Source organism: Ictidomys tridecemlineatus, chromosome 4 (genome assembly GCF_052094955.1).
Source record: "Ictidomys tridecemlineatus isolate mIctTri1 chromosome 4, mIctTri1.hap1, whole genome shotgun sequence".
NCBI lineage: Eukaryota > Metazoa > Chordata > Mammalia > Rodentia > Sciuridae > Ictidomys > Ictidomys tridecemlineatus.
In genome coordinates, this window is record NC_135480.1 from 60,908,770 (window position 1) to 60,927,013 (window position 18,244).

The 18,244-nt window shown below is 42.5% G+C and overlaps 1 protein-coding gene across 2 annotated transcripts in view; it reads right to left on the reverse strand.

Annotated features, from left to right (window-relative positions):
- The window catches only part of Clpb (ClpB family mitochondrial disaggregase), a 138,773-nt gene that overhangs the window by 100,180 nt on the left and 20,349 nt on the right, over window positions 1–18,244 (reverse strand). For both annotated transcript variants that reach the window (XM_040284899.2, XM_005323160.4), the window contains exon 3: window positions 11,803–11,889. In XM_040284899.2, the coding sequence (XP_040140833.2) occupies window positions 11,803–11,889 (87 nt within the window). The remainder of the gene's footprint in view (window positions 1–11,802; window positions 11,890–18,244) is intronic.

Here is an 18,244-nt window from a genome sequence, read left to right on the forward strand (position 1 = left end):
GAGCTAAGGTGGGTGATGGGCCAGGCACGTGTCAAAGACGGCTGGCCAGCAGCTGGAGTTGGTGAAGCAAGGAGGGCAGTGATCCCAGCTCTAGGTCGTTCCCCCACACAATGTTGAGCTTCAGAAGATGCTGCTTCTCCTCCTCCCCTTACCCACCCCCACATCTAAAGCACAGTGTCACTATGATGAGTGTCACAGGCCTGAAGACAAAGAGTGAACTATTCTCAACCCAGTGCACACCTCAATGAGGGGAAGAAGCCAAGAGGTCACAGTTCAGGAGCTTTGCTAGAAAGTCAAATGAGCTGTATCTCATTCAGTAACCTGGTCTATTGGCTGGTCAGGAAAGCTGGGTGGCCTGACTAAAAGCATTGGCATGTGTTAACTCTAGAAGCCTGGTGGCATGGGAGCAGGAGCTGGGGAAAGAGAGGGCAGGGAGAACAGTTTCCTTAGGAAATGAATTAAGGATTAAGTAACAGGTAGGGTACCCTGTGTCAAAATGTGGTTCAATTTCCTCAAATGAGGATAAAAATCTTTATTTACTTACCTCAAAATCAATAATCATTCATAACCATAATGCAGTCACAATATGTTAGATGTACAATGACTTCTTCAGAACTTTGTAACAACTTGCAATGAGATATTAGTTCCATTTTACAAATGAGTAAACTGAGGTTCAGAAAGATAATATGAATTACCCAGTGTTCACATTAAGTAAGAACAGGAACCAAGACTTAAATCCAGGACAGCCTGGGTCCAAACCTGATGCACAATTCCCTAAGCCATATAGGTGCTCCCCTATATGACCATCCAATAGTTTGTTTGACTACCCCAATGTTACTGAGCCCCAACTATGTACCAGGCAGTGTGGAAATTTCAGATGATAGTTAAAGCAAAGCAGGTCACAGCTAGCTGGGATAAAAGGGAGTATGACTGAGATGAACAAGGGTTAAAATCAGTGGTGGACCCAGACAAAGGTGATGTAATTAGGGGCAAGGTTCAAGGAAAGTATCATATATTAAATAAAGAGCCAAGCAATCAAGATCACCATCATCACAGGCTTTCCAGGACAGTCCCAATTTTGTACACTCAACCTTGCTCTAAATATACTTCCATATTTTCCAATCTTTTATAATGTGTGGCCAGAAAATCTGTGGGCCAATGTGGTCAGAACCTAGTTGTTAGGACTTCTTACTACAACATAGGCCTAGATTAGGATCACTCTAGGCAAACAACCCATCAAAGTATGATGAGGCTGATATATCTCTTAGACTGTGTGAAATTAACAACAACAAAAAGAATATTAATAATAGCTTCAGATACCTATTATGTACTTCCTATATGCAGAAAGTTAAATGCACTAGCCAGTTTTATGTGTATTTTAAGCTTTGCAATGTAGCTGTTATTATTATTCCTCTTTTACAGATTAGGAAACTGAGAACTAGTAAGAGATAAAGTGAGGGTTTTTTCCCCTCAAAAAAAAATCAGCAAAATTTTATTTGCTTCCATTCTTTTGCCATTCACACAAAAAAAGAAGAAAGCAAAATGTTTTGAGTTTACAAAGATAAACGACCTCTTTACCCAGAGATCAAAACCTCAAATGAAAACAAGGAAGATAAAAGTACCCTCTCAGATAGAGTGAGGTTTATATCCAAGTATAGTCTCATTCCAGAGCCCCTGTTCTTCACTACCATGTTATATCAACTAGACTGTGTGCTCCCCAAAACATGGGCTGTGTTTTGATTTCCTCATGCACAGTGTCTTTATAGGACAATAGTATTTACTGAATCAATTCTCTTCTGGGACCTAGATGATGTACTGTTGACTCACAAAACTTTAAATTAGTTCCTAGGCTTTAAATTTCTTAGTACGGCTAAGTATTGCACCTTGGATTTTATAGTTGGTTTTTGGTTCTAATTATTGACTACTCCCTTTTTTGTTTGTTTATTTGTTTTTGGTGATGCTAGGGATTGAACCTAGTGCCTTGCACATGCTAGGCAAGTGCTCCTCACGGAGCTATCCCACTAGCCCCCTGTTAATTTTTATCAACACAGATTTAACCATTGCTCTAGCCCATTGAGATAATTTTTTTTATATCCCCAATTCTTTCATCTAACATATCAGTATGTCTACAAGTTTCATTTAATCTGCCAATTTGCTTGGTACTTATCAATGACCTCAATGAAATCAGTGATATAACTACTTAATAGAACAGAATCCCATGGCTCACCACTTGAGTCTGCTCTCCAGTCTGCTGTCCATTCATACATAAACAATGAACCAGGTCATTCACCATTTATTAATCTGACTATTCTATTCCCCACATCATATTTTATACATGTATATGTCGCAAAAGACAACCAAATACTTTGCTGAAACCCAGGCACATCCACCATATCTACTGCAGACCCCTGTCCCACCAGCCTGGCAGCTCTATTGAAACAAGCAGCTTATGGCACCACTGCTTTTAAAGAAAATGTCTCTTAAAGAAGAGGTACAGAGCTGGGTGCAGTGTTCATGCCTGTAATCCCAGCAACTTGGGAGGCTGAGGCAGGAGGACTGCAAATTTAAGGTCAGCCCTCAGCAAGTTAGTGAGATCCTGTCTCAAAATAAAAAATAAAAAGGACTGGGGATATTGTTCAGTGGTAAACCATCCTTAGTTACATTCTCAGTATTTAAAAAAAAAAAAAGGTACAGAGCAGGCACAGTGGTGTATACCTATAATCCCAGCAACTTGGGAGGCTTGAGGCAAGAGGATCAGAATTTACAGGCCAGCCAAGCAACTAAATGAGACCCTGTCTCAAAATAAAACTTAAAAAGGAGTGGGGGATAGTTCAGTGGTAGAACACTCCAGGGCTCAATCCCAAGTACCACAAAGCAACAAGAACAACTCACTCTAAAAAGAAATGACCATTAGCAAAGAGAAAAGAGAAGCAACAGATTGAAAGAGGGCTGGGGATGCAGCTCAGTGGTACAGCACCTGCCTAGCATGTGTGAGGCCCTGGGTTCTATCCCCAGTAACATGAAAGAAAGCAAAAAAGAAGACGTACGTGTCTGGAGTGCATCACAGTCCCTAGAAATGAACAGCCTTCCCCCAACAGCTGAACCAGATGAGAACTGGATGCTTTCCTGTCCCCAACTGACACTTTCTATGAAGAAAACACTAAACACAGAACCCTAGGACAAGATAAGACACTGGAGTGGGGGAAAGGTACCCTGAGATTGTCACTTTAGGCAAATGAGCTGGCACTGCTTTCCAGGGAGCAGTATCTTAGGTTGCTGGAGGTCAAGGCATGCATCTGCCAAACTAGAAACGGGTGCATGCTGGAGTTGGAATATCATTACTACAAAACAGGATTATCATGAACAACGATCCCAAATGGGATTAGAAATGATTCTTTGTTACTCAGAGATAATCGGCCATAGCAGCCGTGGTGGGAGAAACGTCAAACCCAGTACACTTTTCTGGGGGTATGATGTTGGCATTCTGGGCATGTGGCCAGCACCCTCACCCACCCTTCCTTGCTGGGAAATACTGGGCACAGTCTTGCTTCAGGCAGATGGCCACCTGGGACAAAAGCCAGTCCCACATCAAGACACCCTGCTTAGGGGTCCCATGTTCTAGGCCCAGCTTCTTAGATTTAAAAAAAGGAAAAAAAAGGATTGGAAAAAGAAGAAGAAACAAAGCCCTACTGATTCTGAGTCACCTGCGAGTTATTGATGAGAGACAGGTAACATTCTCACTTAATCAAAGGTAGGCTTACCTGCAGGCTATTTACTCTTTCTGGGATGACCTGCACTAGGCAGCAGTATCAGTAATAATAATTAAGGCTCTACTACTATAGTACTATGCTACTATTAACTAAAGTGGTACACTCTCAAAGAGTATTTACTGTATGGCAGGCACCGCTCTAAATGCTTTACATGTATCTACACATTTAAACCTCAAAATAGTCTTTTGAGGTAGATCTACTTATTATCCCCATTTTACCACTGAGGAAACCACCAGAGAAAAGTGAAAGAGCTTTCCAAAGTACCTAACTAGTATATAGTAGAGCTTATATTTGAACCCAGGAAGTCTGGCTCTAGAGCCCACAACTGTTCCATATGCTAGACTGTCACAGCCAGATAGGGCTGTGGCCAAGGTTAGTTATAGTCTTTCCTTTGCATTCTCTGGTCCCCAAACCCTGCAGGTCCTCCAACTAGCTCTCCCTGCTTTCTCACCCTTGTGAGCCTGTGTTTACACTCATCCTTCTTCCAGAAATTCCCTCTATTCTCTACCTTTATCAATAAAATTCTGTCCATCTTTCAAGGTCCAACTCTTTAAAAAGGGACTCCTTTTGTGTCACCTCTATATAGCATGACCTCCCCACAGCACTCTATGTGGTTTTCTTTGTGGCACTGACCATATTCTACCACATTCTGTGATCCAAGTAGGACTTGTTTTATCTCTTTCTATTAGCTTTTTGAGAACAAGAGTGGTTTGTTTTTAGACTTCTCAAAATCATCCAGTACATAGTGGGTCATCAAGAAACCCTGAATGAGCTGTTTGACTCCTGGTCTCAGCATCCTTTGGCCCATCCATGGGCTTCTTCCCAACCTTTGTAGAGATAGTGTAGTCCAGTGGTGAGAATAAAGGTTTAGGGTTCAGTCAAATCCTGGGTCCCCCTTTTCACGTACTGGACAACTCTGGGCATCTCTGAGCTTCATTTCCCCTATCTATAAGACAGGGATGATAATACCTCCCCCTTTCAGGATTGCCCTCAGGATTATAGCCACCACAGGAAGAACTCACATGGCCCTGACACACTCACAAGGCACCAATCAATGATAGCTACCATCAGCATATGGTCTGGAGATCAGAAAGCATAAAGTGCTGTCTCCTTGGATAGAAGGAAGCACCACTCTGCTGCATAGGCTGTGGACTCTACACCCCTAAGGTAGGACCTCCATGTGGTTAAGATCCCTAAGAATCCACATTCAAGCACAGGTGCAGGAGTGCCCTAACTGCTTTGCCTCTGGCCAGCCAACAATAAGGGAGAGCTTCCCAGGGAAGCTAACAGAGGTCTAGCTGCAAGGACAGCATCAGCTCTGGTTTTATGATCACCTGTGGAGCTGTTGTGTCCCAGAAAGAAAGGTCCAGAGAACCTCTCCTGCACGACAGCAATCTGGCTTGGGTTACTGGTTTCTTAAAGACAGGGCTTAATGCTCTTCTCCTCTTGGTAAAGTGGAGGGAAAACAGCAAATGCTAAAAATAAATGGACTGCTATGAGAGAGAATTAAATGGTCTTCAGCAAAGGATGGCAGCATTTTAAAATTAACAAAGCCCAGGTACCACATCCAGGAAGGCCTTGGCAAATGCGTGTTATCCACTCATTAGCTCAGTTCCTTGGGGACCCGGGCCAAGCAGGGAAGGCAATGCCGGGAACCAGTCCTTCCGATGCTGATGAAATGTACTCCGGGAGCAGAAGCAGGAGGAGGGAGGGAGACTCTCATGGGGAATTTCAAATAGTTCTGGTGCTTCATGCTTTGCCTGCAGTTCCCACCTTCTCCAAGGCAGGAGCCTGAGAAAGGAACCAGCAAGCCCAGGTAGCCTCAAACCCGAATGTCCCCACATCACCATTCTCTTTATGGATCTTGGTTCTTGAAACACACGGATCACAAAATAGGGGTTTTCCTGCTGGCAGCCTAAAGGTAAGGAGCCCAAGAACGATGTGAGAAAGGCACATTTGCAGTCCTGCACCCCAGACTTTCTCTTTGCTGGAATGAAGAATCATAAACTTTGTGAATTTATGTATGCACATTGTACATAATTTGTAAGATAAACTTTATCACTATTCATCAGTTATGATACACTTCATGATGTCACTGATAGTGTGAATTCACAAATCTTCATTCTGTTCGTGAATACATAGTACTCTAATGTGAGATACCATCAACAATAAGAATTGAAAACATTCCAGGTGATTGTTAATAATATGAACTAATTTTGATTCCACAAATGTGAATTCTCAGTATGCCACTTGTTGTAATAATAATGAAAGTTGGGAGAGGTATGGAAGTTACATATTTTAAAGATATGTAACTTAATGAATTTTAATAATTATACAAAATCATAAACCACCACCGTTATCAAGACTTTGAGCTTATCAGAGCACATCCAAGTTTGTACCACACAAGAAATGTGTTGCATGAGTTGATTGGAATATTTCCATTACCCTAAAAGTTCCTTTACATTCTTTCCTTCTACTCCAAAACCCATCACTAGTCTGATTTCTTTCTCTAGAGTACTGCCTTTTCCAGAAAATGTCAAATAAATGGGATTTTATAGTAGATAGCTTTTTGTGTTGGTTTTAACTTAGTATAAGACTTTTTAGATTCATCCATGTTGTTGTATGTATGAATAGCTGCTTTTTCTTAGTGCTGAGTATTATTCTATTGTATGGATGTACCACAATTTGTCCATTTGCTAGCTGATAGACACTTGCAATAAATATTTGCATACAGGTCTTTTTTCTTTTGGGCAAATATCTAAGAGTTGGTACTGCTGGACTACATGGTGAATATATGCTTTATCTATGTAAGAAACTGCCAAAGTGTTTTTTAATGTGGCTATACCATTATACGTTCCTATCAACAATGGATGAGAATTGTTTTGCCTCCTTGTCAGGACTTGATGTGGTTAGCTTTTCTAAATTTTAGCTACTGACCTAAGTATGTTGTGGTATCTCATTGCAATTTTAATTTGCATTTCACTAATGACTACTCATGCTGAATGTCATCTCATGTGCATACTTGCCATCTACTACTTCTTTGGAGATAAAATGTCTGCTTAAATCTTTTGCTCAGTCTTTTTTTAAAAATTGGATTGTCTTTTTATTGTTGATTTGTTCATTTTTAAAATATATTCTAGATACTATCCCTTAATCAGATAGTATGTTTTGAAAGCTTCTTTTTTGAAGTACTAGAAATGAGAAGGACCTGAATCATACTACTTTTCTTCTACACCACTATTCCCTGCACATATTATCTGATGAAGGGAATAGGAAAGACTTAAACTTCCAATTTATAAACACCCTAGGGCTACTGGACAGCAGTATTTGGTATCTGCTAAAAAAACTCATAAGACTATTTTTATCTCCATTCCAAGCACCCAACCATCACTAGGGCTTTGAGGAAAGCTACATCTGGAGAAATGACTGTCCTACAAACAGCTTTTGGCCCCCCAGGCTCTGCACCTCCCAAAGCCCTGTTCTGGTCCACCAGATTCCTGGAATGGTCAACAGTCGTCACACTCCATTGCTGGCCATTGTCCACTGGGAAAGGTAGGAGGCTCCCAATCCATCCTTCAGTAAAAGAGCAAATAGTGGGGCCTGTGGCTGCTTGGACATCAAAGTTGAGCAAACAGGCCTGGCAGACCCTGCTTCTCCGCCTACACATCCTGCAAATACCATCTGAAGGAGCTTCCCCAAGGGGATCATGACTTTCAGCTTGTCATAGCATACATCAAAGTTTGCACCACACACGAACTGGGTGCCTGGGTTCGAATCAAGTCGCCCGAGAGCGGATACTCAGTTATTGTGATCAGTTTTAATCCTGTGTTTTCCCAAGTAATTAAGCCTTCTTGCTTATGAACTTGTGACTAAGTAAAGCATCACTGAGAGGTTGTAACATCAAAGTGCCTTCCACCGTCTGTCCATGTTTAGTAAAATTGGATTTCTTTCTCTTCTTAAAAAAAGACTAATTGAATTTAGCTGAAGGCTGGGTATATTTGCACTAGCCAGTGAAGGCTATGCTAAGTCACAGTGATCATCCTGGGACCCTGTGGCTTAGCCTTTAGCTAGGGTAGGTCAAAGTGCAACACAGAATGAGGCACCCAGACTCAGGCTAAACAAGTGCCTTGTGGCATGAGGCTTATGGAGGGCTCACTGTGGAGAAAGGGGCCAGGCCTCAATGACTGCTGCTTGAGTCAATACTACACCCAAGCTGTTACTGGGGCTGGCAAAAGGGCTGTCCTAGTAGATTGTTGGAAAATCTTTGGCAGAATGGTTACTGAGGACAATGGCCACATTACTCCAGTCCTTGATGTCAGGAGTCGAAGTAAGCTTCTTAGGGCAAAGGCTGTGGTTGCTTATTCTCTGAAAGCCCCATGGCCAAGCACATCAGCATCTGACACAGGATAGTTCTAAAAAATGTTTGCTGGATGCATAAGATAATATAAAAGATGTCAGAACAAAGTTCTGACCAAAACTCTGTAAGCCTTTTTTGTCTTGTCAGGAAACTTCAATGTAGATTAATATTCAGTTTCTCTATCTAATTTATAGTGAGTACAGCATAGTACCATTTACATGAAATTATAATGCATATCCATAATATGCATTATCAATGTCTAGAAAGACTGAATTCAGGTGACTGTCACTTTCTTCTCTATACCGTTTTTACAAAAACAATGAACATATTTTTGGAAAAGAAAACCTCTTGTTCAATCCTGATACAATTATCTTTCCTTTTACCAATACAATTTCTGATCTTCATCCAGTTTTAACTCTCTTGTGTATATTTCTATTTCTATTTAAGTCACTTCAAACTCTCTTTAGAAATAAAAGGGAATATATTGTAAGTTGTTTCTGCGTTTTTAAAAATTGACTATTCAAAACTAAATAAAATAACAAATACATAAAGAAATAAAGTTTGTAAAAAGTTAATCTTAAAGACTTGAGGATATTGTATTTTATATCCTTAAGGACTTAAAACATTAAGCAGGAACATGAGGGTGAAGTGACTGGGCTACTCTTGGAGTCTCTCTCTTTGAACTCAGGGACTGCCAACATTCTAAATGAGGTAAAGGTTTTCTGCTTTCAGCCTCAAATCAAGGGGTGCTACCCTTCTGTCTTCCCTTCATCCAAACCCAATTCAAAAGCCGGTGGCATTTCAGGTCTGGCCAATGTGATTCCAGAATGATTTGGGGATTTATTGGGGAGAATCAGTACAATTCTAACAAGGAAAAACAATAGTATGGGCCTACACACTCTGACCAATGTACTCCCGATACTCCCCTTTTCACATGTTCTACATTTCCTTTTTTCCATAGTACTTCTTAACAGTTTCATGTCTTAAACAGTTTAATTCTGTATTATACCTTTTGTTTATTGTCTGCTCATGCCTCACTCCACCCAAGAACCAGGACCAATAGACAAATGAGCTCTGTGTTGGCAAGGATTTTGTCAGTTTATCACTGATGTTATTTCAAGTACCTACAATAGTACTTAACAGTAGGGGCCCCCAAAAGTTTTGTGATATGAATAAATAGATTCAACCCAAGAGGGGCTGAGGTAGTTCAGTGGTAGAGCTCTTGCCCAGCATGTTTGAGGCTCTGGGTTGGATCCTCAGCACCACATAAGAACAAATAAATAAAATAAAGGTATTGTATCTATCTACAACTACAAAAAAAAAATTTAAAGATTCAACCCAAGAATATGCTCAGTTCAATAAAACTTTGCTCTCCTTGAATACTGGAAGGAAGAGGAGGGCACAAAGTGCTTTAAAAAATAGTTATTAGTTCTAGGAACCAAAGCAAATAAATATAAGCCAACACTCTCACTTTGCTCAACAAGCATCACTGATTTGCTAATGCCCCTGGATAAAGACAGAGCAATCAGTTAAACCAACAACTCATTAGATTCAGAGAGAAGTGTCCCCAAAAGCATATCTACTAGTTATCTGATCACTAATTGACAGTACTCTTAAGTGTATTGTTATTTCCTATTCAGTCTCACCTCTGAAAATACTATACCCAGAAGGGAACATATCTCCTCCTTTATCACCAGCTATTCCTTGTAGATGGAGACATCTGAAAGCTAGGGAAGAGGACTGGTGGCTAGGGTGGAGAATGAGTGATAGAGAATAGACTTGTGTAGACAATCTAACATAGCAATAACACCGAACCGTTTATAATCTGTAGCACACAGATTACCTAATGTAATTCTTTTTTTTTTTTTTTTTTGTGGTACAGGGATCAAACCTAGGGCTTTGTACATGCAAGGCAAGCATTCTACCAACAAGCTATATCCCCAGCCCATCTAATGTAATTCTTAAAAGAACACAATGAATTCTACTCTGCTGACAAAGAAAGTTGCTTTACTTCCATTTCTTTTTCCACTTTAGACGGTGAGCTCTACAAGGTCTCTGATTATCCGAAGACCTAGCACAAGGCCTGACTCAGACAGACATTTACTAAATGTTTGTAGAATTAATGTGTTGTGGGCAAACAGGTGTCCATGTGGTTCTGAAATTCAACTGAGGATCAGATCAAGACTGGATTTCAGGTCTCTCAACCACAGAGCCTTTTTGTATCAATTATCTTTTTTCCACTTTTTGAGTGTGAGTGTGTGTGTGTGTGTGTGGGGGGGGTGCTGGGGATTGATCCCAGGGCCTTGAGCATGTGAGGCATGTGCTCTACCACTGAGCTATACCTCCAGCATATACCAATTATCTTTTAAAGAAAAAGTGAGTGCTTGGAGCTAAAGACAGCAAATAAGGAAACAGATTGACTGAGAACAAGTTCATGATAAAGAAATAGTGAAATAAATCTATTTCAAGAACAGCTAAGTTTCTTGGATAATCTGAGAGAGATCACCCCTATACTCTTAAATTCAAGTTTTGTAGCTTTCCTCCCTATTTAGGATCCTTTCAAAGGTGGCTGATATTGGCAGAAAAAGGCCTGAAAAACCTTGAAGGGAGAATTAAAATTGGTACCCCCAATTATCAATTTCAGTGGCTGCTACTAAAGTGCTCAGTCTGTTTCCTTTGAAAGCATCTCTTTTTGAACATTTAAAAATAATTTTTGTTTTGAGATAGGGTCTAAGTTGCCCAGGCTGCCCTAGAACTTGGAATTCTCTGGCCCCCAGCTTCCCAAGTAGCTGGGACTACAGGTGTGCACCACTGTGCCCAGCACCTTTTGTACTTAATTCCTTTGCATAATCATAGCTACAGTGAATGTAGACTTTATGCCATCAGAATTATATCAACCCTGGGGCAAAAATCAGAACAAATTGGGATGGAAAGGCAGTGTCCAGCAATAGTCTGTGCTGTGGCAAGAAGAAGCAGCAGTGAGATAAAGTACACAACACCTATCTTGCAAGCCATTGGGCCAGGTTCTAAGACCTGTCTGTATGACTTCCAACAAATCACTTTTTCTCTTTGGGCTCAGTTTTCTCAGTTTGGAGATGAGTATAACAATACATATTTTGTGGGGTGGCTGTGAAAATTAGAGATAACTCCTGATGCAAGATGCACCACTTTTGATTTTTACACAATACCTACAACCCTAAAGGAATGGGCACAGGTGGAAAGTAGCACAACCTTCAATAGGAGGGAAGGAAGGCCCCCACATTTCCTAGTTTCCAACAGAACCTCCAAAGAAAAAGCACCTAGTGGAGCCATTCTAGAGAAAGTGACTGCCGGCTTCTTAATATGGATAGTCTATAGACAGTAAGAACATGATGATAACCAACACATATACACTTAACCATTTACAACAGGCTTTCAAACATCTGGATGCTAGGATAATGCAAATGACCTTGCCTAAGGTCACAAAGTCAATTAATAATGGAATCAAGATCCAAAGTCACACCTTCCCTTTCCACATCCACTATCCAATCCAATGCACCAGGTAAAGTCTGGAACCTGAGACTCAATCATGTCCCTGCCTCTGGAAAACACAGCAAGGGGAAGGCAAGGGTGAGAGAGTGGTCAGGAACATAGCTTGCAAAGAGCTAGGGAGGCTGTGTGGAGGGAAATTCTTACCTGTCATTTCGGTTGATGGCTGCCACCATGAGTGCTGTCCAGCCAAGTTTGTGCCTTGTGTTGACATCTGCACCTTCTGATAATAGCCTGAAAAGAGGCAGAGAAAAATTTTCACAAACATGGCCTGTGGACTCTCTCCTGGGAAGCTTTCTTTGACTTACCTGGGCTACAGCTCTGCCTCCTTCCCTTAATTTCACTTTGCCTAACTTAGAATGCCTACCCATGTGTCTTATTTAAGTGATTCCCAGTTTACAAATGGATCAATTTCTCAAGTTTATCTGTATTGAGACAACTGCAAATCTTTCAGCCTGAGGAAAGATGGGAAGAACATTAGAAATGCTAGATCAGGTTCCTAGGAAAGCCCACAGAGATCTTATTTTAATCTATGCATCAGCACCTGGCATATAGGAGGAGCTCACTAATTGTCAAGTAAATGAACAAACCCAGGGTTTTAAGTATACCACTAAAAATCTGAATTCTAGGTCCCCAAAACAGGAGGCCCTGTGGTATGGGGTAGGGATGGGGAATATACAGAACCATGGATTACTCAGCACCCAGCAGGAGCAGGAACTGCCCCAGGCACTCTATACTTATGAGTTCCTTGCTCTCCACATAAGCTTAAGGAGGGTAAAATAGTATTTTTTTCATGGATAAAGAAACACTCAGTGAGGGAAAAAAATCACTCAAGGTCGCACAGCTAGTTTAGGGGCAATTCAGTGACTGAAATCCAGGTTGGTAATGACTTTATAAGTGGACTCCTTCTGAACAAATCCCTCACCACCCTTTCTCCAAAGACATGTTGGCTCCATGAAACAAGAATGGCAAAGCCTAAATTGCTTTCAACAAACCAATGGCATGTGCTTTGCTCCTGTGCTGGATTCTGGATCCAAGTGAGGTGAAGACATGGGGTATGCTCTAGGGAAGCATACAAGCTAGTGGAGGGAGGACTCAGGATAGCAGGAAATCAAGGACTAGCACCAGCAGAGGAAGAGACTGAAAATTGAGACTATGATTCACCCATTAGGCAGGATGTCCTTATGAGTGACTAGTAAAAGAGGGTTAAGGGAGCTGAGAGGCTGTCTACACTGCAGTGGGTCTAGCCAAATGGGCACTGGGCAGAGCCCAGAGGCTTTGGTCCGAGTCCTAGCACCATTCTTATACCACAGTCTGTAGTAAATGCTCCTCTGGAACAAGCCAAATAAAATGTCTATGCAGCTAAAGTAAACAAGCAAACAAGGCTTGGAAGGATGGTAAGAAACACCATGTATCTGTCCACTCATTCAGCTCTGAGGGCCATGTGTCCTGATGCAGTGACTGAGACAGGTGTTGTTACAGCCTGAGAGGGAGACAGCCCACTAAGCACAGACTACGCATGTCAAGAGTGCTACGAATGGGGTCTAGAAGTTGTAGGAGCACAACAAGGGAACCTCACCCAGCCTTGGTGACCAGAAGACCTCTCAGTGGAGGTGAGGAAAAAGGGGAATTAGCTACATAAAACAGGATCACGTGTTCCAAGCAGAGGTGCAGCCTGTTCACTCAGAGAGCAAGGCCAGGGGTGTATGAGGTCCTACAAGAAATGTGGTACACCTGGGACCCAAACTGTGAGGGAACAATTACAGGAGGTAGAGAAACCCTCACCTCTCACCTCTGGTTTGGGGATTTCTTTAGATGAAGACCTGGAGCCTTATACCACATACTGTTAAACTTCTTTTATGAGGAAACAATTTCCAGTAGCAGTAGATGTTAATTAGGCTAAGAACCCTGGGATGAATTTTCTGTGAGACAAAATCTAAAACCTCCTCTTCCTAGGTCAGCAGACCACATGGTACCAAGGAAATGTGTGGTTCTGAAGCTTCAGAGTCTGGGCAGAGTTCTGATCCTAATTATAATGTTGTAGAAGGCCTCACTTCTCTGGTCCAGAAAGGGTCAGAAAATCAGGACAGGCTGAAGAAAAAAAGAGGTTTCTGAGCTGAAAGACTAGAACTCTGGTGAAAAGAATGGGAGAGTGAGAGAAGAGGGAGGCAAGTAAAGAGCTTCAGAACCTTCCTCAACACAGGTCTCAGTTACCACTGCTCAACTGAAGCTGGCAATAAAGAAGAAACCCATTTGTCATTCTTTAGCCTTTTACTAAAGACAATGAGGCTGTCATTCAAAGTTTTTGGGCAAAAGTAATAACAAAATTAACCTAATAACTTAAGCAGGCTGCATTTGAAAGGGAGTGAATAGCCAGGTACGGTAATACACTCCGGTTATCCTGTGATCTCAGCAAACTGGGATGCTGAAGCAGGAGAATTGCCAAGTTCAAGGCCAGCCTCAGCAACTGAGCTAGATCTTATCTCAAAATAAAAAAACATAAAGGGCTGGGGATGTATTCCAGTGGTAGAGAGTCCCAGGGTTCCATCCCCAATAGCACAAAAATTAAAAAAAAAAAAAAAAGGGGATGAGTAGAAAATGAGGAAAAGGGGACAAGTATAATTTACCAAATATTTCCTTGCTGCTGTCCCAGGGATACCCTCTCGGGTAGCCACCATCTCCCAGCCACCAAAAATAATGCTCAAAGCACATTCGCTTACATGTCCCCTTCTGGAACTGTGTACTTCCTTAGGACATGTACTGGGAGTGGGATCCCTAGGTCATAGGCTGTGTGAGTACTTAATATGGCTAAACAGTGCCAGAGTCCTCCACAGGACAGCTGCTGCATCTGCCCTCCTACTATCAGGATGGGGGTATTCCTGTACACACTCTCCCTGCCAATACTTAGCAGTAGCCAGTCCCAGTCTTAATGTGTACAAAAGGTATTACATTATTGTTTTAATTTGTGATGATCACCAGGAATTTTGTGCTAATGATATGAATATTTGTGTTTAGAGGCTTTCTTTTCTGTACATTGCAGGGTTTTCTTTTAAAAAAAAGGGACAGCTGGCAGAGGCAGCTTCCCTCAACTTGCTAGCATTTCAATGAAAGAACATAGGTGAGAGTCAGGAGCTTAGGTTCTAGTTTCAGCTCTGCCACCTATCATTCTAATAGCCTAATCAGGCATATCATCTTGCCAAGCTTCAGTCTCTTCATAGATGCACTGAGGATCACAATCCCTATCAAGCCACATGAGTTTTGGGAAACAGCACTGAAAAACTCAGAAAAGAGCTCTACAAACTTGTGAGGTCATTCACAGAAGGCAAACCATGGTCTTCTTCAGTAAGACTCCGGCTTCCAAACCCTGCCCAGGTTCCTGGCTGAGCATCATTCTTTGCAACATTTTGGGCCTGAGATTTGATGGGAAAAAATCAACAACCCTGGAGTTCAAGGGCTGGAGTCCAGATTCTGGCTCTGTCATTTACTAGCTATGAAAGAGAAGATTTGTGTAAGATGTTTGTCAGGATTGAGAGACACCACAGAGATACCACATGGTAGAACTCTGTAAGGGGTGGTACACCTGACAAACTGAGGGAGGACCAGAGCTAACTTTACCACCACCACAGCAACTTTTCCTCTTACAGAGCAGGGTAGGCCCTTCCCCTCTTCCCCTTTGTGTAGAGCAGCCCAAAAAGTTAGAATTTCACAATCCAGGTCTCCCCCATTTCACTGGTTGCTTTGCAAGTGAATGCCCAGCGGGCAGTCATTTCAAAGTCCCAGGCAGCTGGGGGCTGGCTGCCTGCTGAGCATGGCTGAAAGGCCTCTGAGGCCTAAGAAAGCCACCCTTGCTCTCCCCTGTGATTTTCACCAATGGACAAAATGCGGCAAGTGAATTAATCTCTTTTAAAAAGAGCAATGCTTGTGACAGAGCATGGTGTCTCCGAAAAGGTTAGGATTCCATCATCCCTGAGATGATGAGTAGAATGCTTAATGCAGGCTGCCACTCAGGGCAGAACAGCCTGGGCTGGGCTGGGCTGGGAGTGGGGGTGGACACAGCAGGCCTTTCTGGGCTCACTCCACACTTGTGGAAGGCCCTTCCCTAATGAACTAGCTCTCCTGCTTGGCAGGGCAGTGGAGGGTGAAACTCACTGGAGGTGGCTTCAAGAGAGCACAGGAAACCACAGAAGAAATCCAGAGGTGGATCCCAGCTTTTGCTTACCTCTCAGGCAGTAGCGTAGGGAAGATCTTTGAAAGAGCAAATTGAGACTCTGCCACTTACTACATGAGAAGCCGTGGGACAAATGAGTGACCTACCCAATATGAACTGCACTCTGTTCCCTCGTGTAAACTGATAGCTACTGATCCCTGAGCCTGTTTCCACATCTATTAAAAAATGGAGATGATCCCACTAGTCTTACTACATGTCACATTAGGGTGCCATGAAGAGTGGATGAGACAAAATGTTTGAAAACATGTGGTATGCAATAAAGCACTGTACAAATAGAAGAGCCCATACCATTACCATTTTCCAGTTGGGGTTTACACCATCTTAAAGAAGAGACAGGGGGCTGGGGTTATGGCTCAGCGGTAGACTGTTCACCTCACACATGCAAGACCCTGAGTTGGATCCTCAGTACCACATAAAAATAAATAAAGTTGGAAAAAAAAAAAAGAAGAAGAAGAGGAGATAGGGTAAATTAGAATAATATACAAAAGAACTTGGAATACAGTGCAAGCTGGAACTTATCTGTAGATGGAGAACCATCTAAAATCCCCCAAGCAAGAGCAGTGACAGAACAAGGAAGGGTTCCCTAGCCCAAGGGTTGAAGATTACACAGGAGAGGAACAAATCCCAGGAAAACCATGAAGGCTGCTTCCAGCCAGCAGGGACCCAGATGAGCTGGCAGGCCAGAGACCAAGAGGTAAATTATCACCTCTGATCTGAAAAGGAGAGATGAGTCAAACTTTCACTTTCTGCTGTAAAAGCTTCTGTATTGTGGGGAGTTCAGTTGTTTTTATAACAATGACCTTTCTTTTACTTTAAAAAAAAAATAACTTTGAGGGAAAAAAAAATCCTATACTTTCTAAGAAGTCATGCCTAAGATGGCCCTGTTGCTGCCACAATCCCCTGTGCTAACTTGTATCAATACAGTCATCATACTGTTCACTTAGATCACTAGTAGCAAGCATGTCCCTTTAGAAATGACAACCTAATCCCTGTGCCTACGGTGGCAACCGGTACAAAGGAGGGCTTGGGGGGTAAATGAACATATGTCCACTGCAGTTGCCTACATCAATCTTGCACCACTACTTCTGGGCCTGTGTTGGAAATCACCTGTCTCATAACGGTATGTCTACCTTGTCCAAAGAACTTAGGCTCCTCTGCAGATGTAGGAGGCTCCTCAGTCTCAGCATTGAGGACACCTGTGGACACAGGTCTGAGGGCTGGAGGTCATGGATTCCAGTCATGGTTCTATAAGTAACTAGCTGTGTGGCCTAGGATAAATCTGTCTCTGTGGACCTTATTTTTCTCTGCAGTCAAACAAGAGAATTGAATGAAATAATTTCTGAAATCCTAACAGTTCTAAAATCTTATGATTCTAAATATATGTAGCATGAAAATGAAAACTGAGAAATGGATTCCTAGTACACGTGCCACTCAACAAGACTTTCAAAGAAAGGACAATCCTCAGGCTTGTTATTTGCGGGAGGGAGGGAAAGAGTCCTGGTCAGGAAGATAGGAGAAGTTTTAAGTAATTCGGGCTAACTAGCTTTTCCACTCAGGGAGGGAGGTACCACTTGACTTTTATTTCTTTCTTTTCTTTCTTTTTTTTTTTTTTATGACCAATCAATACAAAGCGGCCAGTGAACTTCAATCATGCATTGTTCCAACTGATTTCCGAATCCTTGGCATGAACCGCCCTCAGCTGCAGCTGGGGAGGGGCTGAAGCATGGGGAGCCCTGTCCCACCTGCATCAGAAGCCTGGAAGCACTGAGCCATGCAGACTCAATCATGATCACTATCTGGGCAGCAGGACCCTGGCTGGAGCCTTGCAGAAGGCCCTGTTTACAGTAATAACAGCACCAGGCCCACTGTCTGAGCAGAGGCAAGGTGCCCAGGGGCTAGAATCCCCAGGCAGCCTCCATCTGTGCCTTATCTCCCAGCCAGGCAAAGCTGGGGGCGGGGAACTGGAAAGGCTGCTTCTCAGAGAATACCAGCCTGGGCCAGGGGACTTTAGGCAGGGGGCCTGGTGATCTGACTACATAGACACAAAGCCTCTCTGGCCTCTTTCACATTGGCTACTTGAATCGAATACCCTCTTCTGAGGCCCAGCTCAGGACCTGTCTTCTAGGAAGCTCTCTAGATGCTCTTATTCCCAGTGAGACTGCTGCCCAGCACTCTGTCACACTGTGCTACATCCAGGGAAGTGGGTTAAGCAGTGAGAGGAAAGAGTCTTGTATGTACACAGCATCTATAACAAATGTAGGTGCAATGTACTCACACACTTCATAACAGGTTATTTCCTATCACAGAAGTTTCTGAACTTGAAGAATGACCTGCAGAATCAGTCTACTTCTTTCTTTGTAC